Source organism: Dicentrarchus labrax, unplaced genomic scaffold, assembly GCF_905237075.1.
Source record: "Dicentrarchus labrax unplaced genomic scaffold, dlabrax2021, whole genome shotgun sequence".
In the NCBI taxonomy this organism is placed as follows: Eukaryota; Metazoa; Chordata; class Actinopteri; family Moronidae; genus Dicentrarchus; species Dicentrarchus labrax.
This window is the reverse complement of record NW_026136711.1, coordinates 7,664,428-7,690,581: the sequence shown is the minus strand read 5'-3', so window position 1 is coordinate 7,690,581 and position 26,154 is coordinate 7,664,428. Positions and strand designations below refer to the sequence as shown.

Genomic DNA, 26,154 nt, shown 5'->3' with positions numbered 1-26,154 from the left:
AGTTCTGTCTCATCGCTCTCAGCAACCTTGTATTCAGCAACAGCAGGCAACTTCAATGAAAAAGCTCTGATAAACTCACTACACACTACCTGCTCAGCACCAAAAAGCAGACAGACAATTAGAGACCAGCTGGTGAACATAGTGGAGCATTTAGCTGCTAAAAAGAAAGATCAGACATTATGTCACTGCCCCAAAGTGTCCAAACATATCTATCACTGGTGCAAACTTAAAGCTGCAGTAGGTAACTTTTATAAAAATAATTTCTTGTAATATTTGCTAGAAATGTCACTATATCCTGACAGTAGTAGATGAGACAGATAATCTTTGAAAAAATCAGGTTCCTCTGGCTCCTCCTAGTGCTTCTAATGGAATTTATAAGAATCCACCGGGCCTGGAAGAAAACAACCAATCAAAAGCAAGAAATATAGTTGATTGTTGAGTCTCATTACCAGGTAGGCAAATATCGATGCTGGGAATGAAACTCAATAATGTGTGTGTTCACCAAATCTTTCAATTTTTCTCAGCACTGATTGGTTGTTTTCATTCAGGCCCGGTAAAAAAACCTATGAATATTATATTCCATTTCTTACAATAGATCCTCATAAATGTTACACACTGGACTTTCTGGCAGACTGCCTCTGTTTTCTATAAGTTCATTCAGAAAAGAACCTCCATCATATCAGTAGTGATCAACACTAATTGGCTGCTACCTCTGGACAGCTCTATATCAGTGTGATAAATTATTATATCGTCACCTCATTCGCACCAAGAGCGTCCATACTACCCAGACGTGTTAGCGTCTGCAAACATTAATTACATCACATGCTGCAGTTGGCGTCTGGATGTTGTCATACATTTTCAGGCGGCATGTGTCTGACATGTGTCTCAGTGTGGTGTGAAACAGGTCTGTGTTTGGCCAGACAGAGTAATGATGGGCGAGCAGTGTGAGGCCGGGCTAATCAGTCCAGAGAAACCCCATGGGAGCTCCTGGAGTGGACGGATGTCTCTTATTTTTGCTATCTGCTTGGAGGAAAGGCAGTGCTGCCATCCTGGCAGCCAGGTTGACTCTTCCAATAATAGCTGTTTACTAAAGTGTGCATTCTAAGCTATATATGTGCTTGTTTCCATTGTTTCTCTGGTAATTAGTAGGCTGCTCCTGAGCGTTAAGCTGCATCTGACCCTCCGGTTGAACCTCATGTTTGGTCTTTGGCAAGCACTCCTGGAACATACTTCACATAACAGTGGGAAATTACACTGCTTCCAACTTTCCCATTTAGTGTCAGTGTGAAGTAATGAGCATGTGCAGTTGTGACTCCAAACACAGTCAGTTTCTTAAAGCTATAATATGCAACATTTCCGCATTCAAATATATATAAACACTAGGCCATGTTGTTGAGTTGTGTTCTTCCATTATCCCAAATGTTTCCAACAATGTTCCAAGAGAAATCTGTCATTTTATTCAGGTAACGCTGCGTTTCACCAGTCGCCTGTCAATGGCGTCATATCCCCTTTGTGCATGTGTCAGCATTGTGGTTCTCTTCAGATTGGATGAAGGATTTTAGTCATCGGAGGTCTGGATCTTAAGTTATCAGAGAAACAAGCTGAGCTAACGTTAGCAGCAGTGATTTTAGCAGTTTTATTCAGTGGGTCTGTTTGTTTTGAAGAGGTGGAGACCTCCTCAACGATGAAGACTGAAGGAATCCTAACCAAGAGAAGCTGACTGCAACCCCTAGTGGCAGAAATTACACATTGTAGGTTTAAGCCTCTGATGTTTTTGCTTCTTGAACACAAAAGCAGTAGAGGTGCTTTGTGAGCAATCCTTTCCTGTGGTATTTATTCTGTCCTCAGAGCTGCTCTAATAATGAAAGGAAAAATATCTTAAGCCTTGCCATGTTCCTTGTTGGGATTAGAAACAGATCTCACAGATTGCATTGAGACTCATTAATAAAACATGGTTACGTCAGCTTCAGACATTACTGTGTTTGAGATGAAAGTCTTTAAAATATAGGCTCTTAACAAGGACATCAATTCTACAGTAATAATGTTTTACATAGTGAAACACAAATGTTTTGGGGGTGAAATAAGAAGTTGCTTTAACTTTCAAGTGTCTTATTCTCTCAACTTGACGCTATTTTCTGAAGACGGTGCTTATAAATTATGCACCGTAAGCCGCAGACAGCCTTTACTTTAAATGATTGTTTACTGAGCTTTAAAAGAGCCGGGATGAAGCTGGATGTAGCAAAGAAAAATAAAAGGAGTTTCAAAGTGAAGCTCAAAGTAGAGCTATTTAAGGCATTCCTGGCTCTATGGTTCTCTTTTATCTGAATGTACAGTGTGCAGTGGGGGATTAGCATAGTTTAGACGTATTATACTTCGAGGTGAATACAATAGATATTACATCAAGGAAATAATGCATGTGGGGAAACTGCTAAATCTGATCACAGTGCTTTATCTGACATCCTGTGGAGCAAATTCTCTCATGTAGCTGTTTTTAATTACAAGAAATAAGCTTCATGTTTCAGCTGAAATTCTCACAATGAAATGTAATGAACTGGCTGTGTGTGTGTGTGTGTGTGTGTGTGTGTGTGTGTGTGTGTGTGTGTGTGTGTGGCACAAGTGTATTCATAACAGGATGCCGTTATGCCGTTATTTTTTGGTATTTACTGTTGTTTTGTTGACATAAATTGGGTTCATGTCCTCAAAGTTAAAAAACAAAGCTTCATTTCATGGCATTGTGAATATGAAGAATATGCAAATGTTCTGTACTGTATATAAGCCAACCAAGGTTTATTGAGTTGAAAAACAAAAGCTCTTTGTCAGTGGCTTTTCTTCAAAGGGCACAGAGTGAAGTTTGGCGTGTGTGTGTGTGCTCGAGCAGTTCATGCTAATATGTGGATAAAAGCAGCAGGGTGAGACGGCTTTGGGTCTGACGTGGAGGCGATGGGGAAGCTGACGAGCTCTTGGCGCTCTATAGTGCCGCAGCAGCTTGCCTCACGGTGTGTTCATCCGCTGACTGGGCTCCATGTGGAGCAGCTGGGCTCACTGCTACACGCTCAGCAGTGGGGGGGCATTTCAGTCTCTGTGGGACCTGCAGTGTGGCGAAGAATGTCAGTGATCACTGTGATGGCTGTCACGTCAGCGGCCTGATGACGCAGGCATGGTCTGCTGCAAATCGGCTAATTGGAAGCAAAAAAAAGTGGGCCTTTTTTTTTGCATCAACATAAATGTGAGGTTTAGAAATATGAAATGCATTCAGTTATGGGAATTTAATGGGTTTCTGGTTTAACACATGTTTTATGTTCATTTCCCTCAGTTGATGATATTGAAATGATGCCATTTTTCCTCTGACTAATTGGATGGCAAAGTGGGGATGGTTTGGAATAGGAGCCATTACTGGAGTTTTATTTTGGTTGGCTTTCACTGAATAACTAAAATGGCTAGTTAATAATGACAACTGATTTAATTTACAAAGCTATTCATGAAGCCATCCAGTGTTAGCTTCATTAAACAATATTACTTTCATAGTGATCAGCTTTGTGTCAGTGAATGGAATAATGTGTCTGCTCCATAAGGTATTTTCCCAAACCTCATGTTTCAATTCACAGAGCTGCAAAATGGGAAGAGCATCTGGTAAACTGGAGCCAGTAGAGGTGACGTACTGCAAGTTGAGCTGCTCTCATTGGCTGCGCAGTTTCGACTCATCTGTACCAGAAAACAATGGTGGCTCATATTCCAGATAGTACACCAAAATCTGTTTCTGAAATGATTTGGAGTTTGGTGTGTGGAGCTGGACAGACTCACTGAGTATGACCTGTCAATCACAAGGTAGCCACACCCTAAGACATACCCTGCTTTATGGTCTATTTTACTCTAAATGGGACCATCATTTACTAAATGAACATCATGCTGTATGGAAGAAGACTGAAACTAAAGATTGAGACCATAAAGTCATTAGGAAACGTCGGCTCATTTCTTCACACTGCATGGTATAATTTTATGTGGTAGCCAATGGCGCTGCCCCCTGCTGGTCATTACATAGAATGCAGGTTTCAAGACACTTCTGTGTTGGCTTCATTTCACAGTCTCGGAAGATCTGTCAATTATATATACTGTCAATGGTCCAAACCACTATGGTGGCACACAAGCACATATCTTAATCCTGGCTGGATGGATTCTTGGATGATCTTCGCCTCACAAGGATAGATATCGTCAGTGTTCCTCAACATAGTGATACAGCAGTCTCTTAATGTTATGGTCTTTTTCGCCTTTGTTTCTGAGAAACTATGTTTTTCCCATCAGTTTCATTTGACCGGTGGTTGTTACAATAAATACAAGGCTGCTAAAGGTTTTATTGGGCTTCTGCAAAGTGTAAACTTTAGTTTCCGCTTGCTGTTCACTGTACACATAGAATTTTAAGTTTGGTGACTGCATTTTTAATTTCGAAATGTTCTTTGGGAGTTGTACATGCTAAGGAATAGTTGCACCGTCGGTCCACCACTAGTCTAGACTTATTCTATTTCTCCTGGGAATGAATCAAACTGACAGGCACAAAACTTCGTGTAGATATATATCTAGATGATGAATGCTAGTGACTTATGTGAACTTCTGACTTTCTCTAGTGCCACCATGAGCTTTACATTTTTCTTTCAGAGTAATATTTGGTACTAGGGATGGGAAGACAACTGGTTCCAGTTGAACTCATGTGTCTACGTTGTTGGATACTTGTAACAAGGAATCATGGAAGAGAGTAAGAAGAGGTCCAAAGCGTGGCCTCATTTCACGAAGAAACTCAAACAACAAATAAATAAATACATCTACTCTTTTTCTACCCTGTGTTCAGACTTAGACAGAAACTGCGAAGGTCATATTAAACATGAGCATATTAGCATTGTTAGTGTGAGCTGATGTTAGCATTTAGCTCAAAGCACCTCTGTGCCAGTGCGTGAGAATGACCTCACAGAGCCACTGGTGTGTGATTTTTAATCTGGAACCAGGATGTGATGATTCAACCTGGACAGTTTGTGCTGCAGCTGCCTCCTATCACACAATGTATGGAGAGAATGAATGGGACCTCTTTCCACCTTGCTGCTCCAGTGTGGCTCGTGGAAGCCTGTAATATGTTCATAAATGCTGATTCTTTGTCAGTCTGTCACATTTCTTGTTCACAGACCTATCTGTGGACTGCCATTCTAATGAAAACTTTTATTTATAGAATGAACTGTAACTTCTCCCCAGACCTGAGTAAAAAAGTTTCCAATCATAAAACGGGCTACTGTATTCTGGTAACGTGACTGCACCTCTTTAGTCAGCTGTAGAAATCTTAAAGGCGCCTTTGAGGCCTGGTGCAGTCTGCCATATGTTTCTGTGTGTATTCACTGCACTGCTCAGGCTTCTGTCTGTTCCATACAGTGTAGCTGTGCAGACACAGGATTTACTGCAGGACTGTTATTATTCCATCAGTCTTGTGTGTGCTGATGTATGCATACCTGCATGTCTCTCTGGGCTCCAGGTCCAGGTGGCTCTGCTGAAGACCTTCTGCGAAGCTGCTGTGCTGCTGGCCAGAATTGGGCCACTGGAAACCACGACTGCAACCACATGCCACTGCTGAACACTGACAAGCACTCCATATGCAGGTAAGTCACCTGGCTTTTGATTGTATTTTTACTTTTACATTTTTAGAAGCTGCTTTGGAGGAAGAAATGTATACAACATTTGTATTAGAAAAAATTTGATTAACTGAATAAAACATCAGTGGGTTGATCAAGCAGAAGTGATTCTTCCAAAGTCCCGCCCATTTTTGCTCTGTGCTCCAATAACAGTTGAGCAAGCTTCAGTCAACTTCCTCCTTTCCTGTACTCAGATATGCTATGTGGTAGGCTAATCTATGTTGAAAAGACAACTACATTTTGAAGATGATTAAGATAAAAGGGACATATACAGTATATAGTCACATCTTAAGTTAGCTAGCTAATGTCAGCAAAAGTAGGGCTAACTAACTACAGTAAACTACTTAAATTGTTGTGCTTTTATTAGTGTATGAATCTGTATGAATCTTTGAATATAGGAAAATAAACTGTTAAATTACTGGAATTCCCCATTAAAGTTATAATCCTCATAATTTCCATTATGTCAGACTCTCTATATATAAAGTTTTCAATGTGTCTGGGGGAGTCTGCTGGGATTTAAATTGTGTATGCACACACATCGTGATGTAGACAACAAAAGCCACTGCATGCACACATTTCCTCTTTTGTGGAAGATAACAGCTGCTGCAGGGCATTCAGATGGTCTACTTTAGTTCTCTATATTGAAATACCATAGGGCATTTAATGCTCTCAGCCAACAGTGTGTTTGGCTGCGCTGTAAACACACCAGTTTCTTCTCTTCTGCAAATTTCCTTTCAAATGGAATTCCAGGACCTGTGTTATTACAACGCATGTGCCATTGCAACAACTGGTCTCCAAATCTACCAGGACTGAACTGCTTGACAATTTCCATTTTGAATCTGCCCTGTATGAATTATTCAGCAAACAATTTAAGTTGTTGTTTAACAAAATTGAATCAGGGGTGACTGTGGACTGAGCTCTGTCGTTCTGTTTGTCCTTCAAACATGAGACCAGGCAATATTTCCCATTCCACTGGTGTGCTATTTATTAAACTTTATGTGTGTTAGAACTGACATTGAATTCTAAAGTTAAAGGCTGTAAATCAGATTTGCTCAAAGGATCCATATCCTTACAAATTATATTGATTCAACTAATGGAAGATGAATAAAAATCGAGATTTTAACTTACAGTTGGTCTAATTTAGCTAAAACCTGTGTTGACTGTGGCATAAAATATTAAAGCAATTAGCCTAATGAGAACAATACAGATGCAGGATGAGATGTCATTACAGATTAGACTCGAGTTAAACTTTACAGTAGCTGTTCTTCCTTCTGTGTGCATAATTTTGTCTCTGTATATGTATGTGCATGTGTTTGTGTCAGTGTTACACAGAAGCAGTGCTGCCTCAGCTCAGTGAAGGCGAGTCAGTGTGAATCAGGTATGACTGCAGCTAGAGGAGGGGACACCTGTGAAGTGGGGGAGGAGAACCAGTGCACAGATGACTCCTACCAGGTACATTACTGTCTCATTATTGACATGAGAACTCTTATGGTGTGTTCCCACCGATCACAAAGACCTTTTTGCCGTGCATTTCTAGTGAGGAGGAAATTGCCTTACAGGTTGATTAAAGGGTAGTATGAGCCCGAAATAAACAGATTGTGCTGTGATATAAGTGCAATAACCATATCAAAAGGATGCTGAAATATTTACATCATGATGCCGATTTGTAGAAAGTCAGAATTCATACTTTGTCAGGTCTATCTGCAAGATGACGAGCAAGCAACTTTCAAATGTGTATTTTCTGAAGGGAGTTCGACTCGGGGTTATGCTAACTTGGAATCAATTAACAGACACATTATTCTCTTACTTTTCTCTGAAAAATCTTCTTTTTTCTCCCGTCTCTATATAAATATGAAGTAGTATGATAGATAACATTTTGCGGCGTTGCATTGCCCAGCACAAATTCACATCTTTGCATGAATTTTTAATATGATGTACTTGTGCGAATGATTTTTTCCGCGTTTGGTCTGAACACAGCATTGCAACAGCTAACCCTAACCCTAACCCTAACCCAAAAGCTAAGGCATCTGCCATAGATGTTCTTTATTAGATAGGACGCTATGGAAAGAGACAGGAGGAAGACGGTTAAGTCATGACTGAAAGACATGATGTCATGCATGGCCACTGAGTTCTCCATAAAACAAACACTGAACTGATTAAAGGTAGTTAGATCTTCCTCAAGAATAGAATATAAAGTGTTTGTGTGAGTCAGGTGGGTATGACTCACTGGTTCAAGATGACAGGACTGGACATTGTAAACAGTTCAAAGCGGAGTCCTTTGGAACTGCCGCAGTAACATGGTGAAAACATGGTTTTAGACTTTAAACTGTTTAAAAATCCCCTAGAATGCGTCGTTGTTTTGGCCAGAGTGGGATTTCAATTTCAGATAACTATGCCAGCAGAGAGGCTTTAGTGAAGGTCAGACAGTTTATTTGTGTTTATTGGCAAACAGGTTGAATGTATTAGCAAAGAACTGCCAAAGTCTCCCATTTCTGCATGCATCCTTCAGACCTGTGAACACTTCCATATGGAAATGGGAATCATGCCTTTGCTCAGAGTCAGCTCAAATAGCATGGCCTGTTTCTCTAAAAGGAAACCCGGCGGTTTGGCCCCCGAGCCAACTGTTCATGTGTTGAGGCAGCCGAGCCAAACCATTGTGCCAGGTCATTGTTTCAGAGGAAAGTTAAAAAAAAGGTGAAAGTCTGGTTTTCTTTGCATGACATATGGTTCTGATTGAAGTCCTTCGCAATGCGTTCACAGAGATGAACTGGCCTGCTTGCCTGTTTAGCTGCTATGTCTCCCCCTCCTCTGCTGTTTACTAAACAGAGCCCATAAAGAGAGGTGGTGATTAGAGATGTGAAGGGCACCCCAGTGACACACTCCCTAATAGTCTCTGCTGTTGTGTCTGCACGGGCAGGTGTGCTGCAGCTGCTGTGCCCTTGGCTTACGGGTGCGCAGCGAAGGACAAGGTTGCGATGCCCACCTGTACCTGGGCTACCCGTGCGGCCACGTCTTCCTCACCTGTTGCGAGGAAGAGGAAGGTCCAAGCCAGATCCCGCTGAGGAGAAAGCAGATGCCGAGACCAACTGCTATGCCTAGAAAAGGTATCTGTTACCCACTGCACAGCAATGTTTCACTGCCATGGAGCTTTTAACACAGAAAACACATTCAGCATGCACACTGGTGGAGTTTCAGTGGATTTACTGTAAAAACTGTTCCAAACACTCTGGAGCCAAAGCTGCTCTGGAGAAAAAGGCAAGAGAAGAGGAAGTTAATAAACCTTGCACGTTTGCTGGTTTTATATAAAAAAATATATAAAATATATGTGGTCCATTAAGTAGGTGTTCCGGTGCTCTCGATCATATCACATGATCTTCATAACCAGAGTTTGCCCAGTTGTTATAGAACAAAATGTTTTTTAAAAACTTTTGAAGGTCCAGTTTGTAACATTTAGGAGGATCTATTGTCAGAAATGGAATGTACTGACAGGTGAAGTGAATAACACTGATTATCTGGTTATCATGGCACCTGTCAGTGGGTGGGATATATTAGGGAACCTTTGTCCTCAAAGTTAGAAGTGCTTGTTAGAAGCAGGAAAGGATTTGAGTGACTTTCAAGGGCCAAATTGTGACGACCAAAACTGCAGCTGCAGCTGGTGTTCCCGGTCTGCAGTGGTCAGTACCTATCAAAAGTGCTCCAAGGAAGGAGAAGAGAGACAGGGTCAAGGCTCATTGATGCACGTGGGGAGTGAAGGCTGCCCCGTGTGGTCCGATCCAACAGACGAGCTACTGTAGCTCAAACTGCTGAAACAGTTAATGCTGGTTCTGATAGAAAGGTGTCAGAACACACAGTGCATCACAGTTTGTTGGTATGAAGCTGCATAACATTATGACCACCAGGGCGCCCAGGGGCTCAGAATGTTATTGCTGATCGGTGTAATATTCATGGGTGTGTTTTTATTAGTGTATAACCTATAATAATAGATAAAAAAACAGTTCATCGTTACCTTAGAATTAACCTTTTTTTATCTACAGCGGGAGCAGGTCCTTTTCTACAGAGTCCACCATGTTGAACCGCCATGTTTCTACAGTAGCCCAGAACGGAAAAACAAAACACTGGCTCTAGATATGGGCTTTCACGTTTTTTTAGTGGGTTTCATGCCCACCATAGTTCCTTCTACACATTGGTCCTTTAAATGTCAAAATATCTTCACAATTATATAGTGCTGCACAATGATTTGAATATTCATAGGATCACGATTTTGCTTCCAAAAATTAAATTAACGTGATCGTCTACAATATCGACATTTAAAATGCTGATGTGTGAATGTGTGAAAATGTGTGAAAATGTGAATAGCTTCACTGTTCACAAACCCTAATCCTGCATAGCATCAGAGTGAAGGATTGGTACGCAACACACCAGTCGGTTGAGCGAGTACTCGACTGAAACAAGAATCCGGTACAGATAATGTACATTTTTCAAGTATGAGCATCATAAGAGTAAAATGTGTCAATATTCATACTCTAATAAATATAGCAACTTCTGATCAACCCATATCAAGTTCATGCTTAAATTAGCAACTTCCGGTTAGTCCCACCCATGTCCGGTCTAAGCACTACCCATTCCCATTGCGGGTACAAATACAGATCATTTAGCTGGTTGAACAGACAGATAATGGTATACTCGCACATCCCGACTTGAAAGCAGATGTAATATTCTACTGCTGTTCAGTAAACTAGTTAAGCTAGGCTTTTGAAAGCCATGTTCATGTTGATTTTGACGCTGCTCATAGTTCTTTGAGAACTTCTTTTTCACACTCAGCAATAAGTTAAAACATTTAGTTAATTCTGCTTTCTCAACAGCGCCGCCTTCAAAATACATTCACTGCAACTACCTTTACCAAACATTGCACCGTACATGAATAGGGAATTGTTCTGGGTTCGGCCAACGCTATTTTGTCTTTATTGACGTTTATGTCAGAGGTAGAGCCTCAGCCGAGTTTGATCTTCCAAAAGACAGATGCTCTAGGTTGATTGGTCAGGAGTCACGTTACCATTCCGAGTAATGTGGAAAGATGTATGCAAGCTGTGATGAATCAGGAACAGATGGCAGCTCAGGCTGTTGTCTCTTTACTCATGCCAGTAAAGTTTTCCTGTGTCTCTGATCCATCAAGTACCTAATAGTAGTGGCATTTACATCAATGACTTTTCAAGCAGCTTGAGGTTCAGGATAAACACGCCTCAATGCAAAAGCCTTCCAATATCCATTTGTGTCTACTTATCTCTACAAAAACGTGGTTGAACCAGTTTGTTTGTGAACACTTCTGCTTCTGTTCGGTGCACTAGCCTCTGAATGTGACCTAATATATCTTGTTTGCACCTGCAACTCCATGAGAAGGGATCTGCATGGGTTTAATCAATGACATCCAGGCTCAACAGTATGACACCGTATTTGTTAGCGTGTTAGTCTGTTGAGCATTAAAGCTGCAGTAGGAAACTTTCCAGCAAATATGACAAAAACTTATTTTTATAACCTACCTACTGCAGCTTTAAATCCCTCCTATAAAAGTACAAGAAACATCCTATATCAAGAGCTAAGAACTTTTCCCGAATCATTGATTTGAGATTTGGTGAGCATTTGTTCAGTCTTTTAGTCTATATATTGGGACCAGACACAAAGCATGGAGTTGCAGGCCGTCATTAGTCAGCCTTTGTGGTTGTCCTTTTTTGGGAATAGTTTTATCCAAGTATGATGGTGAGGTAAGGTCAGTCCTGTTATTTCATTCACAACATCAAAAGAATTCCTCCTAATCCCACCCTTTAATAGGCTCTGTTCTAACAATCGACTGCAGCTCGTTTCCTTCAGCTTTAAAGGGGAAATTTGAATGATGTCATTCTGAAGTGGGAATCAATTAACCTGCTGAAAGCTGTGAAAGGTTTAAGAGCTGCAAAAACTGTTCAAGCTTTCAGTTAGCATGTGTATAACTCTCTCTCTCACACACACACACACACACACACACACACACACTCTGGTTGCATGAAGGATGCCTTTGCTTTGTACGTGTTTTATGGATGAAAATATGGATGAGATGCACTGTAATTATTTCCATGGGGGATATGTTTTTAGTCTTATGACTCACCGCCTTTTAATTAAAACAGGAAACATTTAATCGCCTTGCTCCTCAGAATTTAAACCCCAGGTAATGACTGTGAGAAATATTTTCTCAAAATCCCAAACTGGACCTATCACACCTTTATGTATGTATAAGGGTGTCTATGACAAATTGACATGCTCTTGCACAGTGCTGTGTGTTTTTGCCTGAGTAGAGATCAGGCAGCAGTGGCAATAACAGCCAACTAACTGGAATAGCTGTGTTTATTTTTGCCTTTAGGTTCTTCAGGGACCTTCCATCAATTTGACAAATGAAAATCAATTCATTAGTCCTGGTTACTACCACACCACCATGTGAAAACGGATGTATAATGTCTTTAGTTGCTCTGGAGAGAGCTTTGTCAAGTCTGAGAAAATGACTTAAAGAGTAACTAACTCCCAAACCGCTTTTTTCATGTCTAATGTTGACTGATTCAGGTCCAAATCTTGACATTTTAGTGAAAAGGCATAGCGACCACCCTTGGTTTCTGATGCGATTGAATCAATGTCCTGACTCTGTAGACTGTGGCCTGCTACATAGCCTGACACTCCCCCCACAGGCACCAGAGAGTTAGCCTCTCTGAGCTGCTAGCTTAGCTAATGTTACAACACAGACACAGAAACGTTTGACTGTCAAAGCTCCAACATGTCCCAGTTTCCAGTGTGGACAGCACCTCATGGCTGGTTAGCTCGGTTAGCTCTGAGTACCGGCAGTTGTATTCCTGTTACACTGAGCGTTAGTCAGTCCGTCACTCTGATTGTTGTTACCTCTCATCACACCCCCTGTATGATGGTGCTATCCATTTGTCTCGTAAGTCCCCTGCCCGAGTTGCTCTGCCGCGAGAACGTGACGTAATTGCCTGGCTTGTACCACTTATAGCTTTCCAGTTGTCTTTGGGCATTACGAGTCGGAAAGAAGTGCAGCAGCTGTGTTGTTATTGTTTGTGGCTCATCTAAACAAGCTCAATGTGAAATAATAATGTTTCTCTACAGAAACACAAACATTTCAAGTAATTCCGCTATTGCAGGTCTTACATTTCAATAATATTTTGCCATTTTCGCCTATTTCAATATCAACAAGTGCTGTGGCGTTTGTCTCGAGCCACCAGGGGCCACCAGGGGCCACCAGGGGCCACCAGGGGCAGTGGCAGGCTAGTGTTAATGTTAGCTACATTCGCCTATTTAGCAAACCAGCTCGAAAACAAAACTTTACATTGTATGCACGCACAACAACACCGTGCAATGCATAAATTGGTGACCGGACCAAAGCAGCAATGTAAACAAGTGTATAGGAGCATTTAAAATCGACGTTAAAACGACCAACGTAGTACAAATACAAAGAAAATACATCTCAATATGGCCGCTGCCATCTTTGTTTTGCGGGTCGTACGTTCTACGGCTGAAATTACGACCAAAAGGGGGTGTGTCTCGGTGAAATTTCGCGAGATAGCTGCAAGATTTACACTTTCCAACTCGGGCTGGGGGTTTACGTGACAAATGGAAAGCATCATGATTCTTCGGTGCAGCCCGCTGCTTAAAATTTGCTAGGAGGGAGCTAGCAGAATTTAGGGGTTTAGTCACACTTTAAAGCCTGTAGAAGGAATATTTATTTGTTTTGATTCTGGCGGCCACTGTGGATAAAAATGGTAGTGTTTTTACAGCCTTGTTTCATTGATTTCAAGGGGAATCCAAGTTATTTCATCTTGGGCTTGGAGACTGCAAGTTTATAAGAGAAACTCTGCACTGCAAACTGGGGACGTCAAGTGAAAGATGTGGGTACATGCCAGCCAGAGGTCTAATGAAAGATGCAGTCGAAACTCCATGTCAGGATATCTCAATAATCTGAACAAAATCAATTTTGGCCATTCTACTTTTAATCTGCTTCTTGCAAATCGCCTTTATGGAAGTGCAATACTAAACTGTCTGAATACCTCGGATTTTAACATTGAATTGGGCACGCACCCAATTAATTTTAGAATCAAGATGAATTACCACATTCGGTTTGAGGGCGGTTGCTACGCCAGATTAATTGCCTGGACAATTTACGGCCATTGGACAATCAGATGGATTTATGGCTTGTCAGAAGTTTTGTGGCTAGTGCGGTCTTCACCGAGACTGTGCTGTGATATAAATAAAACTGAGCTTCGCTGCGAACAGACAAATAGTATCCCCATTTTCCCTTCCATCAACAACACCATGTTTATCTTTTTACTCATTGATTTCTGAAGAAAGCACAATTAACTATTCACTGTTACTTCAGCTTTCCCTTCTCGGATGGCAGTTTGCAGTTCAGTGAATTTACCACCTAAAATCTTCAGAAATATTTTAAATAATGCATCTTTGATTTCCCACAAAGTAGAGAAACGCAGGCTTTTCATTTCTAGCGTCACTGTGGATTTTATGTCAGCGTATCAGCAGTGCCTCTCTTTCCTCTAACCCTACATAATAATACAGATAATGACATGACACTTGCCGTTGGAAGGAATGCAAATAAATACACAGATTCATCATTGATGATTAAAAGAAGACATCACCCTCTTATCAGTCTTTCCAACAATCACCAACTCTGGTGAAATAGATTCACCAATAAAGGTGAATTAGATGTTAAAAGGCCTGCAATACCTGTAAGGTAAGCTAACTGCACCTGTCAAAGTACATCAACTAAAGTCCTTGTTATTGTCCCTGATAGGTTCAGATTGTTTGTGTCTGACAGCATTATGGAAAGGATCCCTACAGAGATAGACCTTTAGTTTAACCAGAAACAGCTGTAGTATGGCTATCACTCGCCACCAGACTCCATAGACAAAAAATACTTTTTCATTCAAAGTGGACAGAAACAAAATAAAACTAACCAAAACCATCTTGTTAGTATTTCCACTATTCCAACAATAAACTCAATCAGACTCTGGTTTAGTTGATGATAAAAACAGCAGTTTCAGTTGCTCTACTGCATGTGGAATAGACCGACTATGTAAACAAACCACAGAGAGGCTGATAGCAACACAGGCAGAGGGAGTGGGACGTCATTCTACCCTCAGGACACCATTACTCCACTTAACTTTTACATGGACAATAAGTGTTTGCTGCTAAGAAGTAGAAGCTGTAAGCTTTCATTAAGTGCCTTATGTCATACCCTCTCTGCTAAATGATTTCCCCTCTCTACTCAATCTAATTGCTCTCTAAAAATGCTCAGCATTTTGTACTTTTCTTTCCAAGCACTTCACTTTCCTGTGGTCTCAGGAGTTCTAAAAATGCATTACTAAGGCCCTGACCTTTGCACTTGTTACTGTTTGTTTCTTTTAATGATTGTCATTTAGGAATTAAAGCTCTGAATAAAAGTATCACTTAAATGCTCTAAATGTAAATTTAAAGGAGAAACAGATGGTTTTTTTTTTTATCTATTACTATCTTCAAGTCAGTTTCATGAGGTAAATGTGTGGGATAAATTATACAGGCAATCTGGTGCTGTATCTAATTTGAGAGTCTCCCTCCATCCCATTCTTTTTCTCACTCCCTCCAGTCTCAGACAGCAAGTTCCCCAAGGAGGCCTTCTCTATCAGTGCCACAGATGAAACTGCCAACGCAGTGGAGGAGCAAGAGGATTTGGATGAGTGTCAGCTCTACCTGGGCCAGCTGTGCCAACATACATGCACCAACACCTGGGGCTCCTACCGCTGTGGCTGCCACCAGGGCTACGTCCTGCAGCAGGACGGTCAATCCTGTGCACCAGGTACTGTAACCTACCTTGGAAGCTTAAGTCACATGTGAGTTCTCTGACTGAAGTCATCTGGTTTTGGTGGTAAATTTCAGAATTTGGTTAAATATAAACTAGGTAAGCTCATAGAGCAGATTTGTAAAGCGTAGGGGAAGAAGCCACGGCTCACCAATATGAAACAGGTTTTCACCATCGGCACAAAGTCATCATTAATGCATTCAGATTCAACAAAAACATTAGCAGCACTACTTAACTGTTTTATTGGGATTATATACTAGATGAAATCATCTATGTACTGGGGGGCTGCACATTTTAAACATTTTCCTACTGAGTCATTAGGTCAGTGTATTTTGTGGCCAACAGATTTTCGTTTTGAAATGAGAAAAACCACAATCGGGAAACAAGCTGTTTCCCAGCTACCATTTATAAGTAGGGGAACATGACCCGTTTGGAAAAAAAATTGGAAAATGAAAAAACTACCCTTTATCCAAATTTGTTTGATGTGCAATGATAGTAGGGAAACAGCTTGTTTCCCAATTTTGGTTTTCTCATTTCAAAATGAAAATCCATTCGCCACAAAATACACCAACCCCATTAAAGGATTTTGTTTTGGACTTCCATAAAGTTCGGGAACTCCCAAAAGACAACAGAATTAGGTTGGTCAAAATTGAAACAGTAGATCCTACATTTCCCAGAATGCAACTTTATAGTGTGTTTAAATCCTCCTTGGCTGATAAACATGGCTCCAAACTTTTACACTCTCCATTTGTAACACTAAATCAAGTCTTTCTCTTAAAAGTTTAAGCCGTGCAACCTGAAAATGATTCTTTCTCAGACTTTACAAAGCTCCTCAGGACATCATAGAACTGTTAGGCTGAGTAGTAGGCTAATATTTATGGCTAGTTAACTTATAATCATCTATAAAATTGGTGGGCTTTTGATGGACTGCTGTGATCTGTAAGGCCAGGGAGAGTGTTTCTTAATCCACTTCAGGGGTTTAAGGGTTGAGGGTGTTGTATCCTGGAAAGTGTTGCCAACTCTTGCAAGACAAATAAGCAACCACAGCTTCAAAAACAAGCCCACTATTAATATAGCCTTAACGTAAACAGGCTCAATAAAGGAGCCTGCAACATATTAAAGTGAATCCTCTGAGTTTGAAAAGCAAACAGAACTTATTCATATTAGCTTAGGTGGTTACTCTTGTATTTGAGGGTGATGTTAACCTCCTGGAAAACATTATCCTGTAATGGTTATTATTTGGTGCAAATTATATGCAGGTCATCACTGATAATGGAATGGAATCAATGGAAACAACCAACCTATAAACTATTGTAATAACATGTTGTCTGATTGCAAAGTGTAAATATTTCTGACTGACAAAATGACTCTGACTCTTTACTCTAAAAGTAAAACTATACACCTATGAAAAACACTTTATTCAAAAGTGTCAGAAAAATATTACAATTGTTTCTGAAAAATACATGCATCTGCATTTAAAACACTTGCGTCCTGCTCATCCTGTGTCTCTTAGTCTTTTAGTATATGACTTCTGAGCTGTGTTTTCCAGAGCACAGTTTTCCCAGTAAGATCTCCTAGTCTGAGATGACTGGGACTGTGACTTGGAGGAAATGTCGATGGGGATGTCTGAGTATCAGTACATAACAACATAACATAATAAAAGAAGAAAGAAAAAATGAAGTCACCTGTCAGATTTTCCTAACAAGCGACCATTTTTTTAAAACCACAACCCGTTACTCATGATTTATTTAAGCAACTTCAAAAAAGACAAGAAGCCCAAAGACAAGAAGCCCAAAGTTACGTATAATAGGTGGACAACTCTGATCCTGGACAAATAGTAAATCCCCTTGAGGCAAATTTGTCATTTGTCTATATAATTACAAAATAATATTAATAATAATAACAAAATAAGTTGAACTGAATTGACTGTTCTCTACTGAGCGAGCTATCACAGTGTTGATAGACTGCATTGTGGGTTTTTTATGAGGTTTATGAGATTTTTGATGTTAAGATAGATACATTTCAGTAGGAATTGATTATTAAAAATGGCGTTTGTTACTTTGGTTACTACAGTAGCATTGAGCTGTGCCCTCTTCATTATCTGATCTTCCTCCAGACAGACATTCTGAGCAGATGTAAAGCCAAATTCAAGTTGTGGTCCCTTTATTCTACTTACAAAGCAAAAATGATATAAATGATGAATAAATAATAAGTCATTAAAAAATTTCCCTCTGTAAAAGTTTACAAGAACTTGGCATGGGAAATTTGTCTTATTAAGTTTCCCTAAGAAATCCAGTCGCTTTCTTAACCAGGGTGGAGATGTGAGATGACCATGACAGGTTCTCCATGATGTTGATTCCCAGGAACCTAAAACTGTTCACCTGCTCCACCTCAACTCCACTGTTGTAAACAGGGTTGTGTGTCTTTGCCTCTTTTTTCCTAAAATCAATCAGCTGCTTGGTTTTGCTGACGTTGAGCAGTAGGTTGTTTTCTGTGCACCACTGTGCAAGTTGATTTCCTCCCGATATGAAGTCCTCATTGTTTGAAATCCTGCTGATGATGGTGGTGTCATCTGCAAATTTCAGACAGCCCCGAGGGGCTCCTGTGTTGAGCACTAGAGTGGAGAAGGTGTGACTGCCAATTCGAACACTCTGGGGTCTGTTTGTGAGGAAGTCCAATATCCAGCTGCTGAGTGTGGTACTCAGGCTGAGAGTGCTGAGTGTACCAATCAGTTTCACAGGAGAGATTATGTTGAATGTTGAGCTGAAACCGACAAACAGCATTCTGACGTAGGTGTTGTTTTTCTCAAGGTGTGTGAAGACTGAATGGAGGGCAGTAGAGATGGCATCCTCTGTGGATCTGTTGGCTCTGAATGCAATCTGGTGAGGGTCCAGGCCGGCAGGGATTTTATTCTTTTTGTGCTGGAGAACCAGTTTCTCAAAGTACATCAGAATTGGTGTGACACAGGGCGGTATTCGTTTAGACTAGATACTTCAGACCTTTGAGGTACAGGGACGAAGGGGCCTGCGTTCGAGCGGGTGGGAACACTCTCCTGTGACAGTGAAATATTAAAAATGTCATTAATGACATCAACTAGCTAACTAACTTTTTAGCACACGGCCAAGAATGTTATCAGGCCCAGCAGCTTTAGTCATATCATTCTTCAGACATCCAACTGTGGATACTGACAGTGGTTGATCCTCTGGAGGTGGAGTAGACTTTACAGCTGACTCTTGTTAAGGAGATCAAAGTGAGCACAAAATATGTTTAGCTCATCTGGTGGCCTGGCCTCATGATGAGGGCACTCCTGCAGTCTCTGATTTGCCTTTGCTGGCTCAACCTGAATCTTATTTCATCTATTTTATTTTCCTGCAAATTATTAGCTCAGGAGTAGGCTGGGTAGTGGAATAGCCTTAGGTCCAAGCTTATCTCTTATCCCGGCTGTCTTCCGTCTCTTCCTTGGCCTATCACACAGCTTGTTGTGGTGTGGCTGGGTGGCCAGAAGATGCCGTGGACAGTTAATCCACTTAATCCAATCCCTGCGCTTCCTTTTCTGACACTGGTGAGTGTATTTCTGTCATAAGTAATGTAAGTAGACAAGCTAGCAAAGTTATCAAAGCCTACAAGTGCTTTCGGCTGTCTCTGTCAGTCATGTGACCCTCACTTGTCGGCTTTAGTAGTCACTTGGGTGTCAACTTTGTGTACCTGGAGAGTGGGCCACTAGTTGGACAAAATCACACAAAATTGCAATGTTCTATCTTTAATTCAGTCTCTTTAATTATGTATGGTGATATAAAGTACTTGACCTACTCATAGTGTATTTGTGACATACAGTATTTTGTAGGGCTGCAACTATCGATTGCTTTTATTCTAAATTAATCTGTCAATCATTTTCTTAATCTTCTTAATCTTAATCTTAATTAATCGGTTAGTTGTTTGGTTCATTAAATGGGGTCAGTGTTTCCCACTGCCCAAAGTGATGTCCTCAAATGTCTTCTTTTGTCCACAACCCAAAGATATTCAGTTTACTGTCATAGAGGACTAAGGAGAGCAGAAATTCACATTTGAGAAACTGAAATCGGAGACATTTGGACATTTTTTCTTAAAAAGTGACTTAAATTTATTTATTTATTTTTATTTTTTTAATAGTTAACGATTAATTAAGTAGTTGACAACTAACTGATGACTTGATCAATTTGGTTGGTCAGCATCAATGAATGGAAAAAAATATATATATATAGAGTTTGTTGTGTTAATACTGTGGCTAATCAACTCTCGTTTATTGAAATGCTGTTCATGTTATCTCCTATTTGACCTTGTGTTCCTTTGGTTTTACTAAGATACAAATAAAAGCCTGATTGGAATTCACTGACAGTGGGGTGAGGACATTTCTGAACAATAAAACTTAAGTATTTCATTTAACAATAAAAGTTTAAATGCAGGAAACTTATTATTATAATCTTATTGTATGTGTATTTATGGTCATTTTACTGTGATTATGCTGTGGTTAAATCCACAACAGATTTCATCATCATACTTATGGCACTTGAGCAAGAGCCATTTAAACAGGCTCATAAAAATTCCCAACAACCTCAAATGAAAGATAAGTTATTCACAGACCTCTCTCTGCTCTATAAAAGAGTTTAATGACAAAAACATCCGGCATGGGTCAAATTATGTCTTTTCATTAGGAAATAGATATTATGTGGAATATTATTATTTTTCAAATTGGTTTTATACATCAGTAACCTGTGAATCAACCTTCATCCACTCTGCATCATGAACTATTTTCCTTTTTTTTGTTTAACTTTTCAGTTAGGTGGAGGCTCTCATTAACTAACATTGTCTTCCTGGTGTCTTTTGTTGTGTTTACAATGTGCAGTGAGTCCTGACGAGGACAACAGAGTCAGAGAGGACAGTCCTGCTTTGATCCCAACACAAACTACTACTACCACCACTACAACTAGTACAACCACCACCAGCCCTGTCCGCCTCAACCCTTGTGCAGGTAATACCAGCATTACACTATAATAGATGTGACATGACTGTATAAAAACCCATATTTGATCATATTTGATACTTAGAAATGTTCCCAGCTAAGGGCAAGAAAAGGAATTAAATGTGTCCTTCAGTGCAGTCAGATGATGGGCATCCAGGATATGTTGTTGCCATTTTGTGCAGTACATTACATTTTCAGTAAAATCATACTTTATATTCTTGGGTTACTCCTTGAAAAAACAATTGGCCTTTATATGCCTTTAGGCTTTATTCAGTATAGCAATTTTACCCAGTGTTGAAATATGGTACATATATGTGCGAATATGCATTATTGATTGTGATGGCCTCTGCACTGCAAGGTTGGGGTTTTTTTGTTTGTTTTGCTCCTCAGCAGTGGTGAGGTGCACATACCACATGAAAATCATCTATCGGTGATGTTTCTCAAGGAATTACTTTTTTTAAATATTAAAGAAATGATTTATAAAATAATCACTGAAACTGTGTGGGTTCCAAGTTTGACAAAAATGGTTATGCCTTCTTATGTAGAACATCCACTACGGTGCTTCTTAAAGCTGCTGTAGGTCATTTTTATAAGAAATAACTTTTTGTCATATTGAACATGAGACAGATAATCTGTGAAACAATCAGGTTCCTCTGGCTCCTCATAGAGCTCCTAATGACATGTGCAAGAATCCACCTGAACAAAAACAACCAATAAGAGGTGATTGTTGAGTCTCATTCCCAGGGCGTCAAATACAGACACTTTGGGACCCCTGGGAATGATGTCTATCTTTCTCGGCTCCAACCACAGCTATCTGTGCTATAGCTAGTTGCGCCTGTTGTTATCTAGCCCACTTTAAACATGTTTTTTTTTAACTTGTAAACTACATTATATGACTGTACGGTGATGAAACACATCAATGCTGGTATTAATATTGACATTCTTACCAAATGTATTAAAATCTACATTTCATGGCTTAAAAATAGCTCAACCCAGCATCTAATGTTTTATATCACCCCGAACCTTGCTGACACAGAGTCGAACATTTCAACTACTTGCCATGACATTAATATAAAAAAGTGTTAATGCCTTCTGATTCTTAGAATTAGTAGATTAATAGATTTGAGGTTTTTCCTTAACTAGGCTACAACTTCTCTTCAGGGTTGGTTGTCCCATGTGAGTGATAGTGAGTGACTGACATAAAGATGAGTGTTATTGTTCTTTGTATTGTTCTTTTATATTGTTATATAGGGATAGAAAATGCACAGGAGATGTGTAATGTTGTTTCAATCAAATGAAACTTTTAAAATAAATTTTTAACATTGCATTTTTTATTTTCCCCATTAGAATACCACAGGGACAATCAACCCTATAGTGTGTAACTACCAACCCCACAATGGGGATAGTAGTTACATGGCAAATTTGACAATCTGTGTCTTTTGAACAGAATAAGCTAAGAAGAGGAAGGTCACTCAATTTCTACCTGGCACTTTAGACCTCCTTTTTACATTGAAGGAATTTATAAATTATATAGCTGTTGAGGGATTCAAGCTAAAGCAGAAAACTGTGATGACCAATTACCCTACTGTCCACATTTAATGGTGTTAACATCTCTTAAGTGCCCAAAAGCCAGTCCGCCCTGCAGTATACACAGTTTCAAATTGTGAAATGTGAACATTAGTGAACGTCATGCTAATTGACCTCATTCAAAATAATAGGTGACCTATTCAGGCTTTGAGATGATTCACCATGGTTGCATTACCAGCTGCACAAAGGTAGCCAGAAGCAGAGATCTGTTTTTTCCTGAATACATTAAACTGGAATATGAAATCATGATTTATAGACTTCAGGCTCTGATATCCACTTCCTGCTGTGAGACTCTTCTTCATGGACCCCTACTTTGGCCAAAGTTGTGTGTTACAGCTTTATGTGTAATGGGTGATGAGTGTGTTTGGGGGCGTGTCGTATAAGGCGGTGAAGTGTACAAGCAGTCGCTGGTGTCTTCAGCCTAGAGCCCAGTAGGCCGGATACATCTGCTCAACGCATCAGCTCTGCCTTTATTGAAACAAAGCAGGTAGGCCGAGCCGAGAACAGCTGTCATAATGTGTCCAAGTGCCGTCTGACTACCCTGAAGCAAACAACTCCCTTGTCAACGGAAGTAAAAACTAGGACAGTTGCCTGTCTGCGTGCACTTTCTGATAAACTGTTCAGTCATAGTTGATCGGCTGTGTTTATGCTGCTGCAGCTTCATGAGCTGCATCTCGATCAAGTCGGGAGGAGATGGGCAGTGCAAACCTTCCAGCTGCTAGAGTCTCTACTCTAGGCTCCAACAAAAGCCCCGCTCCCTCAAAGTGTCTCTGATTGTTAGTTATAAGAATATCCCGATCAATGTATTGAGCCGCCTTCCAACACTTCACAACCGCAGAGCTTTAGTGGAGAATGTGTTGGTGGGAAATTGTAGGGAAACAGTTCCTGGCCCATGCCTCTTTGTGACAGGGCTATCGAGCTGTTAAATACAGAGAATTGATTCTGTTGATGTGAATGCGATGGCTCATGAGAGGCTCCTTCCTGCAGGGAGCGATGATCAGTGCGAAGGCGGGGTCCATAGGAGCCTCGAGGAGCAAGACAACAGGGCAATGAATTACCAGGACAGAAAAGAAACAGCACAAGGATGAGGAATTTAAGACATTATGAGTGAATGACTGTCCCGGAGGCATAGCTGTTTGTAATCCGGAGATGATTGTGATCATGCTGCTCGTATTTTTGTCTCTTGCAGAAAATGGTCCTTGCAGTCAGCAGTGTACAGTGGTGGCAGGCCGTGTTCGCTGCTCTTGCTTCCCAGGGTTTTCGCTGATGACAGATGGACACATGTGTGAAGGTAAGAGCCGCCATTCCTTTTTGCGGTACCGTTGGCAGTAATTGGAGCGATTCACGATGCTCGTATGTATCCCTTAAGCTGTTTCCCTCAAGCAGGGTTTGCACTAGGTAACAAACAACCCAACGCCATCAACAACACCACTCACCGCTGTATAAATGAACAACAACAAACACATACAGCCTTGACAACAGAACAGAAGTGCAGTGGAGCAGTTTGTCCAGAGATCGGGACACTTTTTAATTGGATGCAGTCACTCATGAAGGAGGAAAATGCAGGTCTTGTGATACTAAACAATGCATCGAGTGACTGGGCTCCCACTTCCTGGTGGAGGCCATTGCCTGGAGCATTACTCAACCATAGCCAATTACCCTGTGGGAGCTATAGCTGCAATAACAAACAGTACACATAACATTTGTGTAGTTAGCTACCTTCCTTTCATAAAACTGTGTGTGTTAACAGCGACACGTCTGACAGGTGAAGGTCAGAATTCACTGTTTTTTTTAGTTTAAAGGACAATAATCATGTGCTCCCTGGTGCTTGCAAATGTGTGAAGAAACACATGATAACACATTTGTTTGTAATATATCTAAACCAAAAAAACTAAATATATACTGTGCTTCGAGGGTAAAGCTGGTGATTGTATGTTTCTTTTTGTAAACAAATCCCATGAAAACATCAAAACCAACAATGTTTGTTTCTCTATACTTTCCAACTTCCCTTCCATAACTGTAGCTCTCAGTCTTGGGTCACAAAAACACTGCTTCATTTTTAAAAACTGACTACGTTCCTAAAACAGCTGAGTAGTAGTAGTGAAGGTTCCATATGTAACATTGTGAAGCTTTTTACGTATTTTTTAAATGTAATTAATCACTTTTTATTTACCAGTTTTTATGAGTGAATGGGTTGTTGTGAACATGAAAACACAAAGGATGTGACGTTTATACGTGATCCCAAGTGCCTTCTCTCTCTGCTTCCCAACACCGTCTACAGTGTGCAACACTAGCTAATGTTAGCTTATAAATGGAGTCTGCTATTGTCCACAGTCCTTTGTATATATTCAAGCTGCACTACTCAGTAGTATTGTCAATGTGAAAAGGGTTGCTCATAGTGACAAAGCATCACAGTTTTTAGCTTGATGTTTCGGTTTTCTGGCCCGTAAACTCGTCTCAAGAGCAATATTTGGACCTACATTTTAGAGGTCGACTGATAGTGTTGATACGTTGTTTCTTTTAGAAGTCGATGGCTATGTAGCTTCATATCATGCGGGCACGTTCTCTAGCCGTCATCAATCGGGCAGCTGTGGCACAGAGGAAGAGCGGGTCGTCCTCTAATAATCGGATGGCTGTTGGTTTGATCACCGGCTCCTGCCGCCACATTTCAAAGTATCCCTGAGCAAGATACGGAACCCCAGATTGCTGTGCATCGGTGTGTGAATGTGTATGAATGCATTAGTTTCTGTTTGATGGACTTTGCCATCACTGAGTGAATGTGTGTGAAAGGGCGAATGTGGCACGTAGTGTAATAGAGCTTTGAGTGGTCGGAAGACTAGAAAGGCGCTGTACAGGTCCATTTACCATTTACCATCAGTGCCTTTAAGCATACACACATAACGATGGAGTTGTCTAAGAATCACTAAGCTTGTCTATGTTAGGCACAAGAGGCTTGGGTTTATTTTCATTGCCGTTGTATGTCTCAAACTGAGCATGTTTGTATGCTTCCTTGGATCCCAAAGAGGTCTTTTTGTTGAGATAAGGACTCTCGTTATTGTTAGGTAAAATGTTGGTTTTGTATTGAGCACTGACTGTGTAATTCACTGTGGTGGCCTGTGGATTCTTTCGTGTTTTGTGTAATAAAAATCCACTATCAGCAGACCTCTGTTCCGTTCTTCAGGTGGCCATAAACACAGCTCCATGTCTGCTGGATGAGTAAAAAGGCTTTTGTTCTCTAACATGTTAGCCATTACAACTTTATAAGGTGATAATACATTCAATTGACAGTTTGTTAGATACATTTAGCTAAAATGAATGCAGTCTAATACAACAGTGCTGCAATAAATCCGACCTTCATGAAGGTGTAATGGTCAGTTTTTCTTCAAGTGGTTTTAGAGAGGTGTTGATTCAACTTTATGGTCATTTTGGAGGTTGTAGTAGGTGTTTCTAGTACTCAGCCTTCCATTATTGGTGTAAATTATTGATTGATATAACGTATTACTGTAATCCAAGATGCATCGCTGGTAAAAATTTTGAATTGAATATATTAAGATCACTGCACACCAAATAAAGGCGTGTTAGGGAGCTGGGAATAAGTGTAAAATGACCAAAAAAAGCATCTGCATGCCATTTTACTGTGGAAAAAGTCATCACATAGATAGACCATCAACATAAAACCTCTCCCCAGAACAGAATGTAGCTGTTACCATGCCAAAGACCATTTTCCATGAGTGGCCCTACAGTAATACATTTGCTGGAGCAGTTAGTAAATTGATCCATGAATTTGAAACAGGGCGAAAACTTGGCAGCAATTTTCCCTTTGTGAACAAAAAGTGATATATTGTCCACCTCTGGAATTCAATATACACCAGTTCGATAAGTGTTGCTTGTACAAATCCCTTCTTGCGCCGCATGTACAAGGTGTTGTTACAGAAATGGACATGTAGGAAGTGAGTGATACTAACATGAAAATAGTTGCTCATAGGAATGCTTTTTCTCAGCTCGTGTGCTACATAAAT

At 40.4% G+C, this 26,154-nt stretch overlaps 1 protein-coding gene across 2 annotated transcripts in view; it reads left to right on the top strand.

Moving 5' to 3' along the window:
- The window catches only part of fbln2 (fibulin 2), a 71,917-nt gene that overhangs the window by 23,214 nt on the left and 22,549 nt on the right, over positions 1–26,154 (top strand). For both annotated transcript variants that reach the window (XM_051414927.1, XM_051414926.1), the window contains exons 3-8: positions 5,510–5,633; positions 6,989–7,118; positions 8,584–8,770; positions 15,337–15,546; positions 20,432–20,557; positions 23,325–23,426. In XM_051414927.1, coding sequence (XP_051270887.1) covers positions 5,510–5,633; positions 6,989–7,118; positions 8,584–8,770; positions 15,337–15,546; positions 20,432–20,557; positions 23,325–23,426 — 879 coding nt within the window. The remainder of the gene's footprint in view (positions 1–5,509; positions 5,634–6,988; positions 7,119–8,583; positions 8,771–15,336; positions 15,547–20,431; positions 20,558–23,324; positions 23,427–26,154) is intronic.